Genomic DNA, 27333 nt, shown 5'->3' with positions numbered 1-27333 from the left:
AATATAAAAAACACACCAAAACCCACCCTAAACCGAACCGAAGCCCCTCCCAAACCAAGCAACACAGGACAAATTATGGTTCATTCCAACCAGACAGGGTTATAATTACAATTAACTGCTTTGATTCCGTGTAAATCTTTGCCAGACAACACGCGCGGGTTATTCAATCATTAGTAATTTAATTAGGCAAATCGACTACTCAAAATGGTTCGCGTTAGGATGCATACTCTTAAAATTGTGCTGGCAACGTCGCTAGTGTGGTTCATGGTAGGCGCCATATTGCTCATGTATTACACGGACTGTATCGGTAATGGACCGGGTTGCGAACGATTGTCCAATCGACGAGGAAGCGCGGGTTCCAATGGCGGAAGATTACCCGGAAGTGGGAATTCCGCCGATCAGGCCATGATGGGGGAATCGCGCCGCGAAGAAGACCCGGACACTGATCAAGTGCCTTTTGTCAAGTCACCCAATGCGCCCAAAGGCGACTTTGTCAAATGGGATCTCGTCGGTAAGTGAAAAAATAAAATGTCACAATCTATTCTGGCTGGGTTCAAATTATATAAGTTTATAAGATATGTTCCATAAGTTTGTCACTGGTTATAAACTGGAGCTTGTCATGAAGTGATTGAAGTAGGTCATAGATTTGCGGTAAAGCGAAGACGCCTGGTGAGGCGCTGTCAAAGGCTTTGTAATGCAGACTAAATAGGACCTAGATGGAAGTCCTACAAAATTAACCACCGAGTGTAGGACTTCAATTCTCGCTTCCGTCGTTCTCGAACTATAGCTCGAGCTGTAAGCAACTCTCTAGCATTACGAAGCATAGGTAGTGTCACACTTATGGAAGGAACATATCTTATAAACTTAAGACTTAACCGACTCCGTTAAAGGGAGGGTGAAGTAGAAAATCAAGTGATTTTTTATCGATTCTTCTACTAATTATAAGACCAGTCTGCATAGTCAAACATTCAGGAAATACTTCAGAGTAATTTTAAAATTCAAATTAGGTTCAGATTTTAAGGATAATTTTAAAGAAAGTCCTCCGACCAATCGCGTAACACCCTGCCTTTTTATTAACAAAATTCTCGTGGCACGCTCCATGTCTCGCGCCACGATTATCACGTCGCGCGCGAATTTTATCAAATCTCGTGATAAATTTCCTTCAACACGGAAAGTGCGACGAGAATTTTGTTAATAAAATGGCAGGGCGTTACGCGATTGGTCGGAGGACCTTCTTTAAAATTATCCTTAAAATCTGAACCTAATTTGAATTTTAAAATCACTCTGAAGTATTTCCTGAATGTTTGACTATGCAGACTGGTCTTATAATTAGTAGAAGAATCGATAAAAAATCACTTTTTTCTACTTCACCCTCCCTTTAAGTATACAATTTTCGCTGTTTATACTATACAAATTGGTAACAAATCCCGAAAAACTCGTCATAGAATTTAGCCACTATGAATGACTTATTTTAGGTCACTTTATCCAATATTGCGCCTTCATTTAAGAATTCAAGAATCGATGTTTAACTTTAAAATCCCCAAAACTCACCAATTATATAATCAATCACGATGAAAGTGGCAATTTCAATCTGGTATTATCAGTATTTCGCGCCCAAAATTATATCGGCAAACAATTAAATTTACGCCACCAAAGTACTTGTAAAACAAGTATATAGCTCCAAACTCCCCCCCCCCCTATCATTACGGCACTTCAAACTATACTAATTGAAAAATCAATCATCAACCAAATTTTCCCCCAGCCAACACAACCGAACTTTGAATCTTGACCTCGGGAGTTAGGACACTAGTCTAAAATTAATCAAACCCTCCTTGTACAAATAAACTCACAGCGAATAATTTCATAATTACCATTTAATGATAACAACTTTAACACCCCTTTTTTAAAAGTAAAAAAAAAAAAAAAAATTCAAAACCATAATTTCAAAAAATATTTCTAAAAACATGGGTGCTAAAAATAAATTTAAAAGAAAATTAAAATAAAACATTTGAACGTTATAAATAAGTAATTAAGCTTAAAAGGGGTTCGTCCCTTTTAACTTCCTAAATCAGGATAAAAAAGGAGGGAGTCGCAATTGTGAAATACGTCAAAAACAGAGCCACGATTTTCCAAAAAAAAAAAAAAAAGAAATAATAGCTAGAAATACAAGATCTATACCGAAAAAATGATAGAACTAGAGTTGGGTAACACACACAAAAAAAAGTTCGATTAAAAGAAAAAGAAGAAAGCTTTTTAGCGCGGTTCTTTCTTTCTCTCTCTCTCTCTCTTCTTTCTGAGAATTTCTGCGGGAAATGGCGCAAAAACACACATTTAGTTCAACTAAGTTTGCAACACAAAGATAGGTTGTTACTGGCTTAACAATATCCACGTGTATCTCATCGCAAGGAACAAAGTATATTGCTTTCTCAAAATGAGTTTGCAATATAATTGAAGCTTATGGATTTGGGATTATTTTACTCGCAGAGATTTGTCACACGAAGTAAATTATTTCATACTGAGTGAAGAGAGGGGTAATTATCGTTTTGAACGCCATTTTTAAAGATGGCGGATGGGGAGGGATTATTCAAAGAAAAAACCACGCAGGCAGCTAGTCTACGGGTTATAGAGATTCCAAAGGAAGTTTTTGGTTAAATCATTATTAAGAATAATTCACGAGTTAATGACCTTGCAACACTAGTTTCAGCTTTTATTAGTAATAGTTAAGCAGTTTGTGCTGGGCTTCGATTATAAGTCAGTCCTGAGTCAAAACTGATATAAGACAATTAGTGAACTCGTTAGATTAGGGTAAGTGGAAAATTTCTACTTCCGCGTTACACGCCGTCCGGAAGTTACTTCCTAACACGATATTGAATAACTATCTCAAAAATATAATGTTAAACACTTCAGGTCTGTCATTGATTTAAATCCCATATAATTTCTAGAGCATATGATGCTATAGATAGCGTTTGTTCACACAAGTGTTGGCCTGTCATTTATGACGTGTGCAATTCAACCTCTATCTACAACAGGACTGAAAAGCTTGAACATAGTATTCTGTGTTCGATACAGACCATTCAGTACAAACCTGCTGAGAGCAGGAGATGCTCTAATAACAAAACGCACGTGGTTATTAAAGTTAAGAAACGGCGAATTTAACTTCTTTAGACCAGGCTTTAATACGCACAATCTAGGCAGGCCTATTCATTCACATTATGGGTTTTTGTCTAAACTTTCAAGAAAATTGCGATGCCTTGAGATGGCCGCGGAGTAAAGCTAAAGCTCCGTGCATGGTATAAGAAAGATGCGTCGCGCCTGCGCTCCTATTAATTCTAGCTGTCACTAACAGACCAAAACCGTCCAAAGGGAATTAAAAGGAAAAGAGAACTCTAGTGTTCTGCCAGTGAAAAGAACCCAGAGAGAGAGAGAGAAAAGAACTCCGTGCTGGAAGAGGAGACAAACCTTTCCCAACCAATAAAGGCCGGCCGGACAAGCTACCTTTTAGGCGCGAGCACAGAAATGGGCGCACTTGCATTGCATTTGTCAGATGATTCGGCCCCCTAAGTTATGCCAAGATGCTAAGATGCGATTTCTTCCTTCCTTCCTCTAACCCTTTTCTAGGAGTCACTTCTAGGAGATTTCTGTTTGCATTAAATGGGAATATTATACGCGCAAGGACTTAATGGTCGTTCCCCTTAAAATATTTTAGTGGAATTATATTTAAAATTTTTAAGGATTTATAGGAACTTTTTTTGGACGGTCAGATTGTATTGTATGGGTCATTTCGAGATATATTAATTTTTAGAGAAATATTTGCGATTGTCGCAAAAAAGGTACGTTTTCGTTCAAAAGGGTTCTGCAAATCAAAGTGCAATACAAAGAGGGTCCCAAAATTAGCATTTCGCGATTTGAGTCACAAATTTTGCAATTAAGTCACAGATTTCGCAATTTCTTCAAAATAATAATAATAAAACTTAAATAAATAAATGAATAAATCTCCCTTAAGATTAAATGATTTAACTTCGCATTTTGTATCTAAAACTTCGCGACAAGCAAACTGCATTTTCTTGAACACCGCTCCATATCCAAGTAAAAATTTCTACAAAATTTATCTACGTCCAAATTACCCTAAACCAATTTTAAACTTTAATTAAATAATACGAACCCGTTAACAAAATCTGCGTAATTAACCAACCGGTCAGTGTCAATTATAACAAAGAACTAATTATTTAAAGACAATTTATAATACCCAAATATAATTTACTGGAAATTTCAACACGTAACGAACTAAAGTTAAACATCAATGTTTAAAACTTGAAGGCAGGCATTCAGGCAAGCAGGCACCCCTTTGACAAACAGTAAAAATGTTTACCCAAGTGCAAATTTAAATTGCAAATGATGTTATGTGTGTTTTTTCTTTGTCCTGTCTTTCGCCTTATCCTGTTCTGAACTTCTATCCCGTTTTCCAGGCGGTACAAGCTAAGCTAAGCTTCCCAACGGGTTCGCTTTTGCAAAATAATTGATTATTTCGCTTGAAATAATCCTTGCATTTTCAATTTTGTTTACGTATGGATAGGAAGGGGGGGGGGGTGTAAAGTTTAAAAGAGGGTTTTCAGAGCTGCCTGCCTTTTCCATGTAAATTAAATTTTCCTTTCAAATTATCTCCAGTTCACTTTCAAACTCGGTGGGTATTTTCTATTACGCATAATACGTTTTAAATTTTAAAACGAATTTTAAAAGTCTTTTAAAATAATAAACAACTATAGTTGAAATAAGGTATGCTGTATTTGTTTATCAAATCCACGAACGATGTTGGTATTTTTCTCTATACATAAGTTCATAAGATATGTTCATTTCATAAGTTTGTCAGTGGTTACAAACTGGAGCTTGTCATGAAGTGACGTATAGGTCATAGATTCGAGGTAAACCGACGCCTGGTTAGGCGCTGTCAAAGGCTTAGTATAGACTAAATAGGATCTAGATGAACTGCAAAATTAACACCGAGTGTAGGACTTGAATTCTCGCTTGTCGTTCTCGAATTAGCTCAAACTGTAAAACTCTACCATTACTAAGTATAGGTAGTGTCCAGGCCACTGTTTTCAAAGTTAAGATTGGTCAAAGTATTTTACGGATGACCCCTTAAATTTAATAAAGAAACTGATTGAGACAATGATTTTTAATTTAATTAATTAAGGGATCATCCCTAAAACACCTAAATAAAATCATAACTCCAAAACAGTGTCCCTTGTGGCAAAATGTCATAGATAGAAGTTGCTACATTTTCTATAGTCAAAATCGATTTCCCAAAGAACATCCCTATTAATTTATGCCAGCAGACTTATCAGAAACACCCTGTATATATATTGAATTTCTGTTGCTATTGTTATAGTTGGAAAATAACTATAGCCGATGACTGAATTAGAAAGAAAATCAAAGGTTATCTATCCATTGTATTAATTTACAAGAAAAAAAAGGTCGTTACGTAAAACTTTGTCGCCTTCCTATAGCCTACATATAAAAACGTTAACCCTAATTATGTTCCTTGCCTTGAACTTCCCATTCTTAAAAAAAAAAATAATAATAATAAAAAATTGAATAATCCAGTCAAAAATTCACCCGGCTTTGCCTTTGATGCCAGTTTCTGGTTAAGGAGGAGCTAGCTACATAGACATAGAAGCTTCTTGGTCCATCGTTTGTTAGATCATTGAGCCGAGAAAACTCAAAACTCCCGAGTTCCTCCTTGTAAAAAAAAAAGAGAGAGAGAAAACCATCCCGCCCATAGCCATACATACATCCATGGAGCTACCAGAATTTTCCTAGGCTATAGAATAGAAAGTGTTACAATCGCTATAGTTGGGGGGACGCGCGAGAGAGAGCGGAGGCCGGATTTGTCGCGCGAAAACTATCCATCATAAGGATGAGACCTCGTTGAAAAGAGACGACGTAGAGAAGAGGATCATGGGATGGGTAGAAGAGAGAGAGAGAGATGAGCAGCGCGAGTAGACTCTGAGAGTAGAGAAAGAAGACAACCTGGGGCGTAAAACTACATACTTCCCCTGGACTAATATGGGATGAATTTCGTGGGAGGCCTATAACCATGCATGCTCCTCTGAATGTACCGTTATATTCATAGATGGTGCTGCTAGCCTACCCCCCCCCCCTGTAAAAAAAGTGTAGGAGCTAGGGATGAATATATCTCGCGCCTTTTTTTTCTGCCTCTCACCCTCATCATCCTTCGCGCTCGAGTTATACGCCATCTATTCTCCTTTTTAATCCCTTTGAATTATAGGGGTTTTATGGTGTACTTATTTTGAAAGTTTAGTTGCTTTGATTACTTCATTGTTGGCCATGTTATGTCAAAGGTTAATAATAATAACATAGTGTAGTTCCCAGTATGATATTTTCAATGCTAAGGAGAGAGGTGAGTGAGATGAAGTAGAAATATTAGTGGGCCATGTGCAGCAATGAAACTCTCCCAGAGTGCCTCACCTTTGATTGGGGATTGTTAAGTGCTGCCACGTAGCGCCATTTAAAAATAGATGCTAGGTTCTCATGAATTAGAACTCTTACTATTTTTAAGACACAGAGGGCATTGTCTTCCTACGACCGTACCAAAAACGCAACTGAGGATGCTGGGAGGTCTTCGTTTCCGTTCCTTACATAGGTGTGGTATGGAGATGGCTACTCCATCTCACATCTTTCCTCCATGAAAAAAGTGTAGAGAGATGCTTTGATTATCCCAATACTGTCTATAAATAACAGAGTGTGTGGCCTTAGTAATGATTTCTTCAACATATCATTGAGTTTAAAATAATAGGGAGCCAACAGTTCTGACCCTGAACGTCACACCCTTCTATCTCTTACTGGAGTTTCATCCCCCCTAACGGTTGGAAACAGTATTATACGCGCAAAAATGCCAACCAGAGAGGGGCTGAGTGACGTCAGACTATCTCTTCCCCCTAGCCAGTTGTTAGCTTCCTATAAAAAAACGCAGCCTCCCACGTAGATAAGAAAAGAGCAACTCATCCAAATTAAATTACAATCCATAATTAATTAACCTTACACTTTAAGAAAGGTCTTGCTGATCTTGTTCGCATTCTAGAATCTAGAGTGTATGATGTCGAGACCCCCAGTTTTTTTTCCTATTCCGATTATCAGCTTTATTTCTATGTGTGTGTGTTCCTCTCCTCTCGTCTCATCTTGGTCGTAGCTTCATCCCTTTTTTCCACTCTATCTCTCTCTCTATCCTATCCATAATGCTTTTTTAACGCGAGTTCTTTTATGATTAATGTACTAGAGGACTAAAAATAATATACTCTTTTCAGTGGTGGTGGTGTGGTGTCGGTCTTCCCAAAGTGCTAGCTAGGGGCTTGAACTATAGAGGTTTTTTGGGGTGATGAAAAACTTGATTATTCTATTTTTATAACCCGACCTTTTTTTCTACTTTCATCCCCTTTATTTTGAACCCCAAGATCATAAATATTATAAATTAATAGCGTTAGAATTATGTTAAAGTGTTATAGAAACGTAATAATAATAATAATAATAAAAAAAAAAAATTTCTTAACTCGTGGCTTAGAACAATTCAACTGGATTAGATGAAAGTCTATGCATTTGTCTTTGGTACTAAACAGGAATAATTATGTTTATAGCAGTATTTTAGAAGGTTTAAAATACATTTTTTGTTCCAGAAAGGGTGCGGTAGAACTCAAGTACAATGGCATAGTCCTTTGGGAAATCAATTTTGAATCTAAATTGTAACTTCTATGACCGATTTTGCCACAAAGACCACAATAAACAAGTTATAATCATTGCAAGAGTGTTTTACGGACGGCCCCTTAAATTTTAGCAAAAAACTGAAATTCAAAGCATATTTAATTAAGGGGTCATCCATAAAACAATCTAATCGTAATTTTTTATGGCAAAATATCATAAAAGTTCAATTTTCGTCCCAAAATTGATTTCCCATAGCAATCACTACTTTGGGTCCTACACCACCCTTTTAGGGAACACTAATAAAGTTAGCCCTAGTTATTTGACAAGACATAACTTTAGCCTATTTTAGTCTAAAACATATGCGTAATAATTCACTGTTATCACGACGCGCGTCCCCAAAGATTCATCTTGTTTGACGTTAGCTAGTGCATGTCGCTCTAGAGACTCTCATACCAAACCAGTCCAGAATACATTATACCCCACCAAAAATACCCAAAAATGCCGCTGCTCGCGAATCGTGGTCCGCAACTTTTTGATGAATAATTTAGATGCATCTAGATTCTTCCAGAAAGTGTTTCCGCGGCAAAAATAAGGAATTTCCTATATATCCCCCCCCCCCTTTTGGAGGAAGCCCTGGAATAAAAATATATAGGAGAAATAATGCTTGTTAGGCCTTTGCCTGTACATACTACCATAAGTTTATAAGATATATTCCATAAGTATGACACTACCTATGCTACTGAGAGACTTACAGCTCGAGATAACTAGTTCGAGAACGACGGAAGCGAGAATTCAAGTCCTACACTTGGTGGTTAATTTTGCAGGACTTCCATCTAGCTCCTATTTAGTCTGCATTACTAAACCTTTGACAGCTCCTCACCAGGCGTCTTCGCTTTACGTCGAATCTATGACCTACTTCAATCACTTCATGACAAGCTCCAGTTTGTAACCAGTGACAAACTTGTGGAACATATCTTATGAACTTAGGCTAGTATAACAATAATTAAACGGGAACTCTACCATACAAATAATGGAGTTGTGTTTGACAAGCTGTTTGCAGGACTACCATCTTCCTATTTAGTCTTCATTACTAAGCCTTTGACAGCGCCTCACCATGGCCTCCCTCGCTTTACCTCGCATCTATGACCTACTTCAATCACTTCAAAATTACAATCTCCAGTTTCTAAGTTACCAGTGACAAACTTATGGATGGAACATATCTAATAAACTTATGATAGTCCCCATTTAAAAAGGGCTGACGTTAGGCCTAATATTTTAATAACAAACTTTGGAAAGTCGTTTATTTTCTGCTATACGAGAAAAACGAGAGAAAACCTCTTTAATAGCCCAACCAAAAAGGTACAGCATTAAGCAAATCCCATACGATATATAAGCGCGAGCCTTTTCCATCCAAAATGAACGATATTTCTCATAGAAGCGGAGAATATATATCTCTGTCTTTATTTTCCCCCTAAAAATAGACCTAAACAGAAAGCTGGCGTAAAGCCGTAAATACTATTGAAACTAACCTTAACCCGCCTTTAAATATGGTAGCATCTCACGCTGAAAAAGGTTGAAAACATTACGCCTTCCCGGTCTAAGCCATTGGACGATAAAATCTAGTTTTCTTTTTTTTTTTATTAATACCATTTATCGATTCTTATTCGATTCTCTCCTGGCGTTATTAACCTCTTTTTGCGCCCATATACTTTAGTACCATCAGCGTCAGCGTAAGCTACAGCCTACTCGTACATATCGACCAAAATTCCCATAGAAGCGGTGATTTTTCCATAGGAATGTTTATCGCTTCTAAGAGCATTAAAAGGGTATGGCAAAGGCAATCTTTATTCGTTAGAAGGTCCTAAACAAGAAGTATGCATTATTTATTTTGCGAATTAGCTAGTCTGTGGTCTGTCCAGCACTCAATAGTTCCTTATAGGATTTTATAGTAGAAAATGTGTTTTTATAGGAAAATATAGGACTACAAAATGCTGGTATAATAATAGTATTTTGGCTTAAACTATGTAGAAAAAATCTCAAAAAAATTATAACAAATTGTGTTTTACTTTGAAAATTCAGAGGAACTTAATTCAAATATAAATTATAAAAATAATCCTGAGCAAACTCTGCCATTTCGGTCAAATCTAGTCAAATATGATCTCGATAAAAGAGCCAACTAAATTATGATAAATTTGATGCTGAACTATATACGAAAACTTCCCAAATTAAGTCAAAAATATGGGATATTTTAGGACCTTTCATGAAATTATAGGATAAGGTAGGGCAGGTTCAAAAATATACAATTTTATATAGGAATTATAAGACCACTGGACTCCCTGCAATCAATAATTCCAGCAAATACTTCATCTACACTTTCTCAAGTTCTTGATTTAACCTAATCCGATGCTTGAAACAAACTTAAAACAATAACACCTCTTCCTCTCCTTAAAAGTCCATCATTTCACAATGCAACCAAACTAAACCACCATTGTTACCATACGTTGGTTCATCTTGAGATAAAATTCGAGAGCAGTTGGGTACAGATAAAACTGTAAAGCAGGAGGCTGCCCTTCGAAACTAAAGCCGATTAAGCCAGCAAGGGAGAGAGAGAGAGAGTTAAGGAAAAACGCGTTGCCTCGTAAGGGTTTTCCTTAGCCCCCCCCCTAAAACCCTAACCCTAACCCATCTTAGAAAAGTAGCTAGCTAGCTACCGGCTATTTAATGGGAAAAGGCTTTCTTCCAACCCTACCTAAAAAAAAGCAAACCCAAGGATGCTTTGGGAGTAGTAGTCTGGTATGGGAAGTAAATAAACGTAGGAACGTCCTAGAACAAAGCGGAAACTTCCGCCTAACCTATACCGATTTCCCCCCATCAAGTTCCTTTCTTTGGTTATAAGCGTGTAATAGCACTTGGATGTTGGGCCACTAGGGGGCCCCCGAATAATAAAAAACCTTCCCTATTAAAACAGTTGGTGGGCTCAAGGAGAAGAAGCAGCATATACGATAACGGGAATACAATAGATTAACGGCATAAAGGTGATGCGCGAGATGACGGAGTGCTCCGGTGCATTCTTGTTTATAAGGGGTTTTTATTTTTCTATTTCTGGACAATATAGATTATTTTACTGACTGTATTTTCTTACAAGTCTGCCAGATATTCAGGACTCGGGATGAAAGCAGGAATGCATACAGTTAATTGGAATCATTGCGTAGTCATTTTCTCAATTCATCTAAGCGGATTTGTACGAAGAGCTGCTAGACTAATCATTATATATGAACAAATTTTACCTCGCGCTGCTACCAGTCAATGAAATCATAGTTTGAAAGACGTCAGAATTATGGGGCGTGACATATAGTAAGTTATCAAGCCCGTCCCACAAAACCCGCATGGAAACTAACTTGGGATATATGGGTCTCAATGATTCCTGTTGACTTTATGTATTCCTAATTATAATTATAAAAATAGTAATAATTGAGGACGCAACACTATGCATTATTATCTAGGGCAACGGTGGTGCCAGTAATTTCAAGCAATATTAATTGAAGAAGTGTGTAATTAATCAATAGATTCATTAGGAAGGTGTCTTCGAGGCATGGAAAAACCGAGGGTGGTATACGAAAGACACAATGAGGGAGCGCACTTTTTTTCTATCAGTTACTTTCACAGCAGTCATTCATAATAGCTAGAACAGTGGTGAACCCCTTTTTCTTTTGTCTATTTCCGTTGAATACAATGCTCTCGTCATCAGGCCTTTGTTAGGGGGAAGGGGGGAGAACCCAAAGAGAACACAGGTAAAGGAGTAGATATTAGCTCATGTTAATAATTGGTGAATTAAATTCATTCCTTCTAATCGAATGCCATATTGAAAATGGCGGTCCAAACGGTAAATCAAAATATCCTGACGCGATAACTTCATCGAAAATTCCAACCAATCCAATTAAAATATTGTATATACACAGTTTTCAGACTTGGAGGATTCATACCATTTACACAAGGAGGCCAGGCTACGGGTGTTACGCAAGGAAAGGAGGGTCAAATGCCAGGCCTCCTAATGTAAATGTTGATAGTCTGACGTCACGCAGCCCCTCTCTGGTTGACAACTGTTTCCAACCGTTTGGGGGGATGAAACTTCAGTAAGAGATAGAAGGGTGTGACGTTTCAGGGTCAGAACTGTTAGCTCCCAATAGGAATTCAGAAAACTTTGTCCAACTTGGAACACCACTTTGGTCAGTTTCCAAAAGAAAAAGCTGCGACTCCTTTGCTTTCTCTCTCTCTAGAATCTTTGGGAAACGTCATCTTGAATACCTCCCCCCCCCCTTCACCCCTTTTCTTATTCTTCGAACTTAATGTTTCTGATAAACAAAAAAGAAAAACCTATCTTTTCTTCTGCTTTCTTGAGTAATGATTCCCTTATAACTCGATGAAAAGAATTTTTGCGCCTTTTTTCCCCCGGTTCATACCGTGGGATCCCGCATCATTGTCGTGAAACGGGATTTTTCACTTTTTTTTTTTTGTTGAGTAGAAAATGGTCGTTGGTAAGGAAGGGTGTGGTTTCTTTTTTTTTTTTTTAACTTTTTCACACATTTCACGGTGGATTATTCAAATTTGCCGGGAAGTAGACAACTTTTGTCATTTATCATGGAGATAAATTGAGAGAGAAGGAAGGAAAAACAAGGGATATTGGGTAATTTTTAATTTTTCAATAAGTTAGAATTTAGTGAATAAGTTGATTTTTCTAGTTATTATTACTTCATTTTATAATTAAATCCAATCAAAAAAAGATCCTTATACATTAAAGACAGACTAGAAGGATTGAAGAAAACATTTACACCTGGAGCCGAGGCTATTTTGTCCGCGAAATAGCTTGGCCTCTTGGTGTAAATGGTATCAACACTCCTAGTCTGAATAATTAAATAAATCATTAAAATTCAAATCATCTATTCTTTTTTATCAAATAGTCTAATAATAATAATAACATTCCCTAGCTGATTTTTCATGAAAAATAATTAAGGTTTTCAAAAATTATTATGAAATTTTCCATCATAATCATTTCCTTTTTTTTTCAATCCCATATTAGCACGAACTTTGTATGCTTGTAGAAGTAGCTAAGAGGAGACAATGTTGGTGTAAATTCCCTTAGGCTCAATAAATAGGGGGATATGGGGCAAAGAATAAAAAACTGCCCCATAGGGAAATTCGTTAAATTACCGGAAGAACGGGAAAAGAACCTAGAGGGATCCTTATTTTCTTTGCTTCACTATTTCCGCAAGGCTAAACCAAAAAATTTCCATTCCCATTAAAAAGCAAATTTTTTCCTAAATTTCTTTTATTTTTATTATTATTTTTTTTTTTTAGTTTTTATTTTTGCTAGAAGATGCACCGTGGTGGAAAAACAGTTATCTTGCGGGGGTTGTTTTTAAAGTATTTTTTTCTTACTTCTCTTTCAGCTATAGTTCCTTTCAATCCCAATTCCAACTGTCCAAATGTACTAAACGAAAAATCCAGCTACTTCCACCATAAGTTCATAAGATATGTTCCTTCCATAAGTTTGTTAATCTCTGGTTACAAACTGGAGCTTGTCATGAAGTGAGTGAGGTAGGTCATAGATTCGAGGTAAAGCGAGGGACGCCTGGTGAGGCGCTGCTATCAAAGGCTTAGTAAAGCACACTAAATAGGACCTAGATGGAATTAAGTCCTACAAAATTAACCACCGAGTGTAGGACTTCAATTCTCGCTTACAAATGTTCTCGAACTAGTTATCTCGAGCTATAAGTCTCTCGGTAGCATAACGAAGTATAGGTAGTGTCATACTTATGGAAGGAACATATCACTTATAAACTTATGGTTTCACGTATGCGTATACCGCCTTGCGCCGTTAAAAGGAATGAAATTACATCTAGGAACAAAAAAACAAACGCGCAAACACGAGATCTTTTAAACTAGTATTTTGCATTCATTCCCGGTGGGGAAATAGTTGGGTTTAGTTCATTTAACCATGGAGGAATAATACTGTAGAGGGACCCCCCAGCGGTATATTCAAATATTGGACCAGTGAATTGATTGTTTTCCCAATTGCATGCAATTTAATATTTGTCAATATGTTTTAATAATATTAATTATTCGTTTATACTTAAACCATTACTTGGTGAGCTCAATTGAATTTTGGTCATAGACAATGTGACCTTTGACCTATAATATAGCTTCTTCACTAGGTAGATGTTTAAAGTAGCTTTAATTAACAATAATGATCGAAACTGCCTAGTTATCGCTTATAAACAGCATTAGTTTCATCATTACCTTTGACCCCTGAACCCAAAATCGCCACGCTTGATTCTTGAAACAAAGGTCATCTTTGACCTGTAATATCTCAGAGCCTGGATATTATGGAATTATAGAAAACTAGCTTCTTCACTGGGTAGATCCTTAAAATAACTTAAATTAACAATAATGATCGAAAGTAACAAAGTAATCGCTTAAAAACAGCGTTAGCTTCATAATCAGCTTTGACCCCTGACCCCAAAATCTCCACCCTTGAATCAAAGTTAATAACAAGTGAGGTAGAGAGTGAGGCGAAATGTGAGTCCCTTTGCAGTCAGATTGACGTATGGTTTAACCTTAACGAAGAACGTAGTTTTCTACACGGACAATTTAAATATCCGCACCCCGAATTTTTATTTGAACTTGGTTTTCATTTCCCCTTTTTTTCTTCTTTAGTTTGTACAATTTCCTGCGTATATATGTACGTATGTATATTGGGGTAATGACGAAGTTGCGCCTATCGTATGTTTGCTTAATGATCGGATTGCTATTAAGCCTGTTTGTTTTATTCTAAAACTTCTTTTTTCTCCATTCGATATGGATTTATTTTTTTCTTGGGTGTACCTTGAAGAATTTATATGGAATGTTAGAGGAAGTTGGGAAGCGTTAAGAAACAAGCCGGGGTTACGCAATCACGTTCATTTTTAAAAACCCAATACTTAAATAACTTCCTTTAAATAATTTCAAGAAGATAAAAATTTTAGGTATAGAAATTTTTCGCTATACTTCGAAAATTAATTAAATAATATACTTAAGACTTAATTATTCTTAATGAAACTTCAAAAGGCACACGTTGAATATTTACTTGTTAATTTAAAATTATTCCGAAACGTAAATTCATTGTACTTTATTAGTTATTAGAGTTCGTGGAATAACAAAATTACCATGCGATAAATTTCAGTTCAAATTTGTAGCAAATTTAATTTTTCGCTATACTTCCAAAATTAATTAAATTAAAATACTTAGACTTAATTGTTCTTAATGAAACTTCAAAAGGCGCACGTTGAATAGTTACTTATTAATTTAAAATTATTCCGAAACGTAACTTAATTGTACTTCGTTAGTAATTAGAGTTAGTGGAATGTCAAAAATACCATGCTTTTTCTATAGGACGCTAAGCCTAAAAAACAGTATTATTATTTTTTCGTTTAAAAACTCGATTAACGGGAATTAACCCGACTTCATCAAGTGTTTTTCTTACTTAAACTGCCACTGCCAATTGCCAAATGGTCTTGAACAAGAATTCCACCGTGTGGAGTAGTGGTCAACGTTGACCATTATTGTGTCTAAAATATTTAAGCCTTTGAAAAGAATGTACACAGTAAGGACTCTCAAAGGAGGTTAGCGGAACTTTGATAGGTGGGCCTTGGCCTCGTACAGCTAGGAGAAAAGCATTCATTCAATGCCGCATTTGTAGTAAATCCCTCGATTTGATCTGGAAATTCCTATTTGGGGTAAAGCCTCTCTAGAGATCTAGGGGCGACCGATTCACAGTTTAAAAATCGAAAAAGAGCTTTGTACTTTGCGGAGAGAACCTAGTCCTTATCTTTCACCAACTTTTAAATCCTTTCGAATTCCAGTCAGGGACGGGTTTCGGAGAAGGAAGGAAGGAATGAATCGAGAGAGGCTTTTATAAAGCTTAGGTGGGTGTTATTTGTCGCGTGGAAATTTTACAAAACCTACTTAATCCCGTGTACTGAACCCAACATCCAACTTCCCAAATTTTCCTCGCGTGATTTAAATTCAACAAAGATCTATGAAGTTTGAGATTTACACTTTTAAAATTGTTTACATTTAAAAGAGTACTATTCTACAGGGCCGGTAGGCCCTTGTAGATATGACTTGATACTCTTCTTTAACGTTAAAGCAAAATTCACATGCTTTTTCCAATTTTCCTATGGATAGAGTAGTGGCACTACATGTTAATTTCTCATAAAACATAACGTAGCCAAAGGCAGGGAGGTGCCATTACTGTATACGTTAAATTAAGGAAATTTGAAAGTATGTTCAAGTTATATATTTGAAGCAGAGCGAATGTAGATATATATTTTGGGAGGTCAAAGGTTAATGCTTGTTTCTCAGCGATAGTTTGGCCCATTTAGATATTTACGCTTTTTCAAATTAGAGTCTACATTTTTCATTTAAAAATCTGTATCTGGGACTAAGCCCAATTTTAAAAATTCCAACAATGGACTGAGATATTGGACTTGAGGTCAAAGGTCACCCTGTATAAGTAAGGCGAAAGGCCTATTTCCTATTGTTTTCGAAATATATAGACAACATCGAGGCGTAAGATTATTGTCGGAATATGCAAATATTATATTAGAATTTAACCTTACACGTGCACAAAAAAAAATCGGAACAAATTGATTACGTTCACACTCCTTCCAATTTAACCTTGAACTACGCCTAAAACCTATACACGCGGTACACCCAAAGGGTTAACAGCTTCAGACAGTTATTAATCTAATTGACTGACATAATATAAGACATATTTCAACTCTCTCTTGTACGTTTCCCAATTCCTATTTTCTACAACCAAACTAACCCGTCAATGCCCAGAAACGTGGCTAGATTCTACAACTACAACTATAACGGAACAGAAGTTCTGAATATAGAACCATAGATTTATAGAGCGTAGTAGCTCGCAGTTGTCCATTATATCCAATTCTTGGACAACTTGATACGTTTTCCGGCATAGTAAAATTCGATATTCGCTTAGACAGCTTGTCACTCTACAGAGATTTATATTTCAAAAAGAGCTTTAGGCCTTTGCAGCTAGCCAGTCAGCCTCAAACAAAATTCTTTTTTCTTCGCTGTCTTTCTAACTTGCCAATCCCTAGTTTTCCGTCTTCATCTGTCCGTCTAACCGGAAAAAAATTGTTGGGGGTGGATGAGTGGGTGGTAGAGAGTTTCGTTCGTAACTATGCTTTGCTTCGTCAACTTCTTTACCCCCCCCCCCCAGCTTATTCTTTACTAAAAATGTGCGGGCAACTCTATTAATCTAGAGTGACGAATGATCACGCACCCCAGCTTCTATGCTACCCCCCATACACATTTTATTTTTTATTGCAATCCTTCAAAAGGTTGATCCCGAATAAAAGAAAACTATTAATAAATGCGGTCACGACTCTATATATTAAGCCCTGTTCGGACTGAAACATTTTTAATCCAGTTTCATATATGGTTCAATTTGTGATATTGGGTGTATTATTTTATTTGAAAATGGCGGAGGAGACGACAGAAAGGTGGCGTTTTTAGCACACATGACGAGGGGGTTTCCTCTAGTATTCGCCATTTCATTTGCAGGACATTAGCATGGAGAAGGAAAGTTTTATTCTGGAGTGGTAAACTCTACATTGCTAACACAAGAGGGCGCTTTTCCCAAGCATGCACGTAAAATTTACCCATAGGATCCCGGTTTTTTGATTGGGGCAACAGCTTTAGGTAGCACCAGGTTATAGCAACAAGAACTACCTACTGTTTACACGTGACAAAGCTATTAAAATATATTTGCACCGAGAGGTGGTGGCTGTACTGAATGATGCCCAACCATGTAGAGCCTCAGCATTCTGGGATTTTTTTAAACCGCTATTGAAGACCTGCAACTATACCACTCCAGAATCAAACTGCCCTCCTCCAATTTCTCGTACTTCAACGTGAAAAGCCTTTAAATTTTGTCAGGAGAAAAACGAAGAGATATTTTAAGTGAGATCAAAATTTCGAGAAAGATATTATATAAACTTCTTTATAAAACTTTGTTTCTAAAAACAAAAAGATTACGACTTTATAACTACATCCAAAATGTCTCAAGTTTGGCTTCTGAATAGATTGTGTTTTGACATAAATAATTTAAAGAAAACAAAAGACCCATCATAAAATTGTCTTGTCAAAAAACTCCCCCACCCTCCAAACCCCCCCCCCCCCCGTTTTCCAGAGTTGTAAAATATTTTCAGTTTTATTTGAGCTTATCTTAAAGAGAAGACAAAATAGGTTCATAAATAAAAACAACCCGTTCCCTTTCTTGCGTTGTGCCTTAAAATATGATGTAATACTCTATTTACCAAATACAATTAAGCCTTCAATTAACCAGACAGTCTTAGTAAAATTATAATTGAAGTTGGCATCGTCGAAACTTGAGCAAAATAATACATATAAATTAGTAATGGATTACATACACACCGAACCATCCCTTTAGAAACAAAAACTACGAAATAAACTTTGACAAAGTTTGATTGATAACGTCTGGGAAATTGCTGGCTACGAACTCAACTGTCTCCTCAGTAAAATTCGCGTTTTCTGCGAGCAATATTACTTCGTGAAAGTGGGCCATGGAGAGAAAATTGGGGAAAACTTAACTACATATAAGCCTAGGCTAAACAGCGAGAGAGAGAAATTGCAAATAACATTAAAACTTAAACCGTTCTTCCCTATCATTCTTATTTGCAGAGTACCGAACGAACCCTTCAAGTTGGGCCGGCGAGAATGGCCGGGGAGTGAACATCCCCAAGGAAGAGGAGAGTCTCAAGAACGAAAAGTTCAAGCTCAACCAATTTAACCTCTTAGCCAGCGACAGAATCGCCCTCAATCGCTCCTTGCAAGACGTTCGCATGGACTCGTAAGTTGACTTCCAAGCCAGACTATTAATTAACCTTTTGGACCTTTTAACCCTCGTGGGAGAACGGACGCAACCCTTGTATTAACAAACTACATCAGGCACCATGCACTATATAGATACCCTTTAAATTAACTAGGTTGCATAGACCGTTCCATTAATACCAGTGTAGAGAAGAAAACACCACAGGGGCGGGGAGACCACCATGTTAGGTTATTTCCGTCGCGCCAAAAACCACCGCCAGTCAACTCGGGCTCCGTCTGGTGATGCCTCTTGGTGCGACTTAAATAACCCAAGATGGCTTCCCTGCTCCTGCGCGTTGCTGCTTTCTCTGCATCTGCATGGAATTAATGGAACATGGTCTAAGTGGCCTTGTTCGCTGTAGGAATTAGTTCTATTACTTAGTAGAGAGAGGTAATCTACCGTTACGTCATATAGTAATAATAGGATAATTTGCATAAAATAGAGACGATTTATACCAACATAAAGGGGGGGGAGTTAATTGGAAATAGTATAGTTAGTGGTGTTTATATATTGCACGTGCTTAGTTTAGCGTATGATGAAACAACAATGTTTAGCTCAGGCTTTCCAGATACTATGTTAATTAACCCTGTTTTATGTTAAATTGGTTAATATGCATATGGTAGAGAGCTTTCATTTGAATGTATGGTGGATAACACCCTCCTAAGTGCATGGATTAAAAGTTTTCATGTCGTATTCAATCCAACACTATGTCCGCGTACAATACGTCACGATCCTTAGGCTAGCTCCTCCCCTAAACAAAGCTCTCTATTTATGACTTTGCCATATTATGCAATTCGATTTAAAGGATTTAACTTTAAAACTAAATCACCCATTGCTTAAAACACAAATTCAAATTCGAAACCCCATGCATGATCAGAACAAAAAAGCTCGACCGAAAATCTCCCATTCGAAAATCCATTCGCCTTTGTGCTGTCTTTGCCTTAACGCGTGGTATATCATTCGTCTTTCTCCGTATAGATGCAAAAGCAAAACGTATTCCAAGTATCTGCCCACAACAAGCATCGTGATAGTTTTCCACAACGAAGCCTGGTCGACTCTCTTGAGAACCATCTACAGCGTCATTCGAACGTCCCCCCGGGCCCTACTCAAAGATATCATACTGGTAGACGACGCCAGCGAAAGAGGTAAAACAATGGCAGCCTCATACCTTTCGCTTCATTGGGTTCTATGGGAAAAATCAAACTGGGTGCCATTACGACCATACCCGTAAACACGAATGGTCCGACGTCTAGAGCTCTCGAAGGAGGAATTAAAGGAAAGAAAAGGCTATCTCTTACGCGGTTTTTCTTTTTAAAACTGAAATGGGGGTCCCCTTTTTCTCTTTACTTCCGGAACATCGGCTGTAAAACGGTATAAAAGGGACGGGTCCTGGGTTTTTCGATAGCGTTATTTATTGGTTTTTCGTGGCTGTTCTAATGGGTCCGTCGATAGTCCTAACCTTTCCCCGATATTTTTGTCTTTAAACTTCAAAATATTTCAAAAAGGAAAGGGGTAAGCTTATACCATGGATGGTGAATTATAAATATACATAGTTTTCAGAAAAGGAGAATTCATACAATTTACACCAGGAGGCGCGGCTAATACTTCTCTTTGAGAGAAGTGTACCACAAATCGGGCGCGGTAATTGTAACATGATTCTTCCCAACATCAAGGTTACTAAACCTAAACACATACGCGATAAATAGTTCCCCCATCATTACTCTATTGGCGCTTAACTATGTGCCAAGGCGCATGCGATTGTGGATTTTTGTCCCACGTCAAGACAGTCAAGGTTTGTGCAGGGTTGATTTCTGAGGATTTAGTAAATACCAAACAGTTATAGAATTCACCCTAGCACGGTGCCATGACGCCCATCTGCAGAAGTTTGAAGGAGCAAAAAAGAAGGGTCAGCTTGGGAAGAATCATGTTACATAATCTTAAGTATTAACTTAGAGCATACAGAGTGTCATCCTTCTTCTATTATCCCCTTCTGCTATTAAGCAGAAGAAAGAAGAAAAAAAACCAAAAGCAGTTTTTAACTTATTGATTCCCCGCGGTTTATTTATAGAATTTCTGGGGAAACAATTGGAAGATTACGTTGCCAAATTAGAGGTTCCTGTCAAAGTACTACGAACGGGCCGTCGTTCCGGCCTGATTAGAGCCCGTCTTTTAGGAGCAGCCATTACCAAGGGACAAGTTATAATTTTCCTGGACGCTCATTGTGAGTGTACGCGAGGTTGGCTGGAACCCTTACTGGCCAGGGTAGCCGAAGACAGGTACACATAAAAAAGAACCCAAGTCCCACGAACCCTTTTCCTCCCCTACCCCAATTAAAACTATTTATAAAACTGTTCGTTCCTTCGTTTCGTTATTACAACAGAACGAGGGTTGTCTGTCCAATTATTGATGTCATTAGTGACGAAACATTCGAGTATGTCACGGCTTCCGACATGACGTGGGGTGGATTCAATTGGAAATTGAATTTCCGTTGGTATCACGTCCCGAAACGCGAAATGGATAGACGGAAAGGAGACCGATCGTTACCATTAAGGTGGGTATAACGATTACTTCGTCGTTGTGTAACTCGGGTTTAAGTGGATGGATAATTGGTTTTTATCTAATTACGCTTACCTTCGTTAAATTTAGGACGCCAACCATGGCTGGTGGATTATTCGCCATTGACAGAGATTACTTTGAAGAACTTGGGAAGTACGACGAAGGCATGGATATCTGGGGAGGAGAAAATTTAGAATTATCATTTAGAGTATGTTCACTTTAATTGCTTTTAATTATACTTAATTGACAAAATTATACACTTAAAGTAAAGAACCATGATGTTAGAGTTGTTTCCTTTTTCATTTAATCGAAATAACATATCAGCACTTAAGAACTTTAAGTGGTAGTTCCAATTTGAATTATCAATAGACCCTCCCTCTTTAAGGGTCAGGGGTCAAATAGAGAGAGTGTGTTTGCGTCCCCCTTTGAAAAGCGTCCATTGAGATAGACGCTATACTTGAAACAATTCTAACATGAAGTTTTCTTTGCAAACCGATTTAAGGCAATGAATTTAAAAGAATGATTGGATTCATTTAGATATGGATGTGCGGTGGAACATTGGAAATCGTCACGTGTTCTCACGTGGGTCACGTTTTCCGTAAATCAACCCCGTACACCTTTCCCGGTGGCACTAGCCGAATTGTTAATCATAATAACGCCAGATTAGCGGAAGTGTGGTTAGACGAATGGAAAGAGTTTTACTACGCCCTCAATCCTGGAGCCAAACAAGTCGATATCGGGGACGTCTCCGAACGAAAGGACTTACGAGAAAGGTTAAAGTGCAAGAGTTTCCGTTGGTACCTTGAGAATATTTATCCCGAATCGCAAATGCCTTTGGATTATTACTATCTTGGAGAGGTAAGATATAATAATGCGTCATAAACGTTATTCACCTTTGTGATAAATATTACAAAGATTTGGGGGCACGTGCCACTATAGTAGAAACGGTTCTTGAAGGTTAAACCTCCCAAGGTCATAGAGCAAAAGGGTCAAGTAGTTAAAGACAGAGAAGTCTTGAAAGAGTCTTGTATGGTTAACTGGTCACTTATTTCAGTTGATAATGTCTCTCAGTTGGTCTGTCGAAACCAAAGACCAGATAAAAGACTTTTAAAACGGACAAGGGTGAAGGGTCATCATTGCAATCAAGTGACCAATGGATGGGAAGATAAAAAAATGACATTACTGTTCAACTGCATTCAATAAATAAATCTGCATAATAGAAGGGGGTCCCTTAAATATTTTGCAACTTTTGGAATATAACTAGTTTTATCAGTGGTTTTGGTTTAAGACCATGGCTCAAGATGAAACGTACAGCTCTTGAAAACCCCACACTGTTTCGATCATAAGGACCCGTCCCGATCAATACTTGACCCCCTTTCCTTCTTTCCTTCATATTGACAGATCCGAAATTCGGACACTAATAGCTGCCTGGACACTTTCGGTCGAAAGAGCGGCGAGAATGTGGCCATGGGAACGTGTCACGGACTTGGCGGAAATCAGGTTTGTTGGAAGTCTTCCAATACTTCATATATATTATATTATATTAAGTCAATTCCTTCGCGAAATAACATCCCGATTCTCTCCCAGTTTTACGATAGGAAATAAATGATCAATTCCATTTCTTATTATTATTGTTTTTTTGTTTTTCTTTCTCTACAGGTTTTCGCTTACACAAAAGGAAAACAAATTATGTCCGATGATAATTGCTTGGACGTTTCATCGTCCAGAGGAAATGTCAAGCTTATACGCTGTCATGGAATGGGCGGAAATCAAATGTGGAAATACGACAAAGAGGTAACATTGTCTTTTTTAGTGTCTAGACATCGCGAGTGTTTATGGAATAGTTTGAATTGCAGTACAACAATGTTCTTAGGAAGGCATAGAATTTCGGGTTGTTATTATATTTCAAAGCCAATTTTTCTGGTCTAAATTATGTCCCTTTATCAACTATTATTATGTCTGTCTTTCTATAAGTAACGCTCTAAGTTAATTCCACAAAGAAGGGTTTTACTTTTCGGGCCGCCATTTTAAAAGATTACGGAAATCGAAACCAAAAAGATACAAAGCCGTCTATAAGATACTAGCTGTTACCCACGGAGATTTTTTAAATTTCTGGGCGCCCTTTATTAAGATGGCGGTGGATTGGAAAAATCTTTCTTAGTACGCGCCTACTACTTATGAGTAACGTTACGTTCCTGCAAATTTTCAGCCCTCTAGGGCAATCGGTTTGGGCTGGGCGTTGATTATTAGTCAGTCTGTTAGTCAGGACTTTGATTTATATAGATATAGACAAGGAACCTGTGTTCGACTTGTAGATTCCCCCCCCCCCCCTAGAAGTTTGTTTCTCCCTGGACACCGAAGTGCAGCGGTTGAAACCTTTCTACAGGGGGTACTAGATACAGATGTATAAATGTACTAATCCATACGTTTTTTCTCGTTTTCAGTCCGGCGTTATTCGACATATAAACACGGGCAAATGCTTGGACAAACCGAGTGAAAAAGACTTGAGTTTACCCGTTTTACACGAATGTAACGGATCTAAATCTCAACAGTGGTTAATGGAACAAAGATTCAAATGGCAAGCTAATTAGCGTATAAATTAATTGCCTAATTAAACAATTTCCCCCGCATTGAATCTAGCGTAAAATGTTTCCTAAAAAAACACTAAAGTCAAATAAATAAAAAAACACGATATCTTACAGATATTCAAAAACTGAAATACAGTAGAAAACAATACTAAAACTAAAACTAAAAAACGCAAAAGTGAACTTTCGGCATTTTTATGAAAGGGTAAACAAATAAAACAAATTATTAAAAGAAAATACCGAATTTCGCCAACGTCCAATTATAAAGAATTTAATAGGATGTGAAGAAACGAACACTAATTAAACTAATTGTGGGTGGTTAATTAATTAATTCAATTAATTATCTACGAGTTCTCATCACCTGAGCAGTGCCTTTTGGACATTAATTAAAAGAATTGAAACTAAAGAAAAAAGAAATTAAAAAAAAAAAAAAAAAAAAAAACTGATCCAGGGAGGTGACATTTTTGTGATAAATACAATAATTTTTTTTTTTTTTTTTTTTGGCTTTGAGTGGTATTTTTCACCCTAAAAAAATAGTTCAGTTTTATCTCCTATTTATAATATAGTAGTAGGTTTTAGTGGTTTTATGGGTGAAAAAAAAACTCCCTAAATATTGTTATAAAATACAAACCTACTGGTTCATTATTTTTCAGTAACATTCCAATTATTTTCATTATTGTTGTCAAATAATAATTAAAATGGTTATTAGATAATTTAATTTGGGATTCCGATGATTAAATATATATATATATATTAATCTCATTTAAATATTATCTATCTATATATACACACAATAGTTTGTAGGTCTTCCAAATTAATTAAGATTAAAATTAATTATATTAAAATGACGAAAAAAGTGCCAAAAAAGAAAAAATAAAGTTAGCAATACCAATGTTACTAAAAAGAAAATAAAAAACGATTATCTAAAAATAATAAATATGAAATATTATTAAAGAAATAAACAAGTTGGTTAATAAAGCTATATTTTAAAAAATAATTAATTAAATTTCTCAGTAGAATCCCAAATTATTTTATCTTACCATTTAAATATGTTTTGGGGTATAATTTTTGGGGTTTATTTCAAATTAATTAAATAAAATTACCAAAAAAAAAGTTATTGGGTTTATATTAAATAAAAAAAAATAATAATAAAGATGCCAAAATATTTATTGCCGAAATTGAAATAATTAATTTTAAAATAATAATAATAATAATAATAATTTTGGGTATTGTTTAATTTTTAAAATCTTATCCTTTTTTTGTGAAATTAAAAATATTTAAAATTTAGTCAAATATTTTAAATAATAAAATATATTGACTAAATCTGCAGTATTATTTAAATTTCATTAATTAATTTTGGACTTTAACGGGGTGTTTCTTTGTTTTTTTTTTCTAATTTTAAATTTTGAAATTAAGGTGGTTTTTTCGGTTTTTTTTAAAAAATATTTTCTATTAAAATTATTTGTTTTAAACCCCGCTACTAAAATAAAAAAAAAAGTTAAAATAGGTATGTATGAATTTATTTAATTTCATAAAAATAAATTCAAATTTCAAAGGGGTTTTAAAGCGGAGTTATTAAAAAACAAATAATAAATAATTAAAAATGGTTCATATTATTTTGTTAATAAAATTCCATAAAAAAAAAAATAAAAAACATTCCATAAAAAACTTTATATCCAAACTGGATTAGATTAAAAAAAATTGAATGAACGATAATTAAAAAATTTGTAAAATTGTATTATAATTAGATGATTAAGAAAAAAAATGAACAAAAAAATCAATTTAATGAAAATTTTGAAAAAAAGGAAAAAAAATTAAAATTTTTTGAGTTTTTTTTGGTAGCATTTAGGATCCAGTACCTTTTACCTGAAATATTTGTTTCTATGTTTGTTTTTCTTTGCGAAAAGACGAGTTTGTTATTTTGTACTTGAGTACAAAACGAAAAAAAAGAAGATATTTTTAAAACAATTTTGGAGTTTTTTTTTATTGTGTTTTTTCGGTTTAAAATTTAGGATTTGTTTTACGAAAATTGATTACAGGAGAAAATAATAATTTCTAAAAAAAAGTCTGAGATAATTACGAGTACAGACATTCCTGTAAAAAAAAATATATTAACTAAATAAAATCGCGTCGAATTAAAATTGATCGCGATTTGCGATGACCATTCAAGGTTTTTATGGTCAGAAGAATTGTAAATGTATTTAATAAAAAAAAAATGAAAAATTTGTTTATAAAATACGACTGGTAGTGGTTACTATTAGAAACTTAAGAGTAACGTATAATTTTCTAAGTTTCAAATCATAAACTGTTTAGTCAAAATGTCACACAACATTCTTGACTCAAAATCACCCACAGAAAGTAAGAACCAACTGTACTTCCTTTATGGATTGGGGAATGTTTGTCATCGGAAAAAATAGATCATTCCTAAAGATTTGATCCTGTTAGACTGCGGAACAATGTAAAACAAGTTTCTGTTTTGAAGCCATAGAAATGACTTCGTATTATCTAATGCCCTTTAAGGGTCAGTCACGTTTGGATTTTATTCCTACAAAAAACAAGCCCAAGGAAGTAAGTAAGGGTACACCTTTTCTAAGTTGACTACATCGACTACGAATTCAGAGAAAAGTTTATAAGCGTGGTTTTAGGAGTGAATACCACCTCGGGTTCTTAACCCTTTAAATAGGTATATATTAGTGGTTTAATGGGTGTGGCACTTTTCAATATTTTTTTTTAAAAAGAAAAAAGGAAAAAAAGAGCTAAACTAGAATATTTTATTTAAAATTTTTCGAATGATAATTTAAAATAATTAGAAAAACTAGTTGTCTATCTACGATATTAAATTAGGTTAATTTACTGGAGCCTAAGCGTGAGGTTAGTTAGTGAATAAGGCATAGAAAAAATAAACGTGGTCCAAAATAGAATTTTATACCCCCAACGTCGTCTGCCTTACACGTGGGGTCAAACCAGTGCCGGAAATATGAAAAATTTCTAATAGGACATGTGTCCAGTGACTAACCCCTTTGACTTTAAAATTTAAAGGACATTGTCCACTGGAGTGTGCATAAATAGTGTCGCCTCTTAACAGTCAAGCTATAAAAACTTCTGAAATATTTATAGGTCAAATGTCAAGTGACCCTCTTAAGTTTTTTAAAAACATTTATGGGACATTTTATAATTTAATTGGACAGTGTCCTGTGCTTATTTCCGGCCCTGATTCAAACCCTTGCAATAACTCAAAACGCTAATATCATCTTTTATATTGTAACTAGGAACACGGTTCCAATTTAAAATAATATATAATAATTTTACAAATTGCCTTTTCAATAAAGAAAACAATTCTGCCTTAGAAATTTCCCATAAATTCAACCCGGAAACAAATTTTGCGAAGGTTACTTAATGAATACCATTTCATCTTCAGCGGTTTTACAATACGCAAAACCAACCAAAGAGTCCCGATTGTTGAGAGAGAGGGAAGGGGTTACGAATTTGGTGAATGGGCCAAGGTTCTCCCAAGACTATAGC

The 27333-nt window shown here is 36.0% G+C and overlaps 1 protein-coding gene across 1 annotated transcript; it reads left to right on the top strand.

The window, feature by feature from the left end:
- Positions 1–204: 204 nt before the first annotated feature.
- On the top strand, positions 205–26049 carry Pgant5 (polypeptide N-acetylgalactosaminyltransferase 5). The gene is made up of 10 exons (XM_089866426.1): positions 205–511; positions 18481–18649; positions 19649–19815; positions 20739–20946; positions 21051–21221; positions 21317–21434; positions 21764–22084; positions 22628–22726; positions 22886–23020; positions 23671–26049. The coding sequence occupies exons 1-10, from the start codon at positions 205–207 to the stop codon at positions 23815–23817; spliced, it is 1842 nt and encodes a 613-aa protein (XP_089722552.1). The 3' UTR covers positions 23818–26049.
- Positions 26050–27333: the final 1284 nt, after the last annotated feature.

Source organism: Phalangium opilio, unplaced genomic scaffold (assembly GCF_054372755.1).
Source record: "Phalangium opilio isolate 3A_F unplaced genomic scaffold, DU_Popi_V2 ptg000017l_1, whole genome shotgun sequence".
Classification (NCBI taxonomy): domain Eukaryota; kingdom Metazoa; phylum Arthropoda; class Arachnida; order Opiliones; family Phalangiidae; genus Phalangium; species Phalangium opilio.
Note: the sequence above shows the minus strand (reverse complement) of the source record. Positions and strands in the feature narration are given on the sequence as shown.

Coding starts and splice junctions, on each gene's coding strand:
- Pgant5 (XM_089866426.1), top strand. CDS start 205: ATGGTTCGCGTTAGGATGCATACTCTTAAAATTGTGCTGGCAACGTCG. Junction 18,650..19,648: donor CAAGACGTTCGCATGGACTC/GTAAGTTGACTT, acceptor TTCTCCGTATAG/ATGCAAAAGCAAAACGTATT. Junction 22,085..22,627: donor ATTATTACTATCTTGGAGAG/GTAAGATATAAT, acceptor TCATATTGACAG/ATCCGAAATTCGGACACTAA.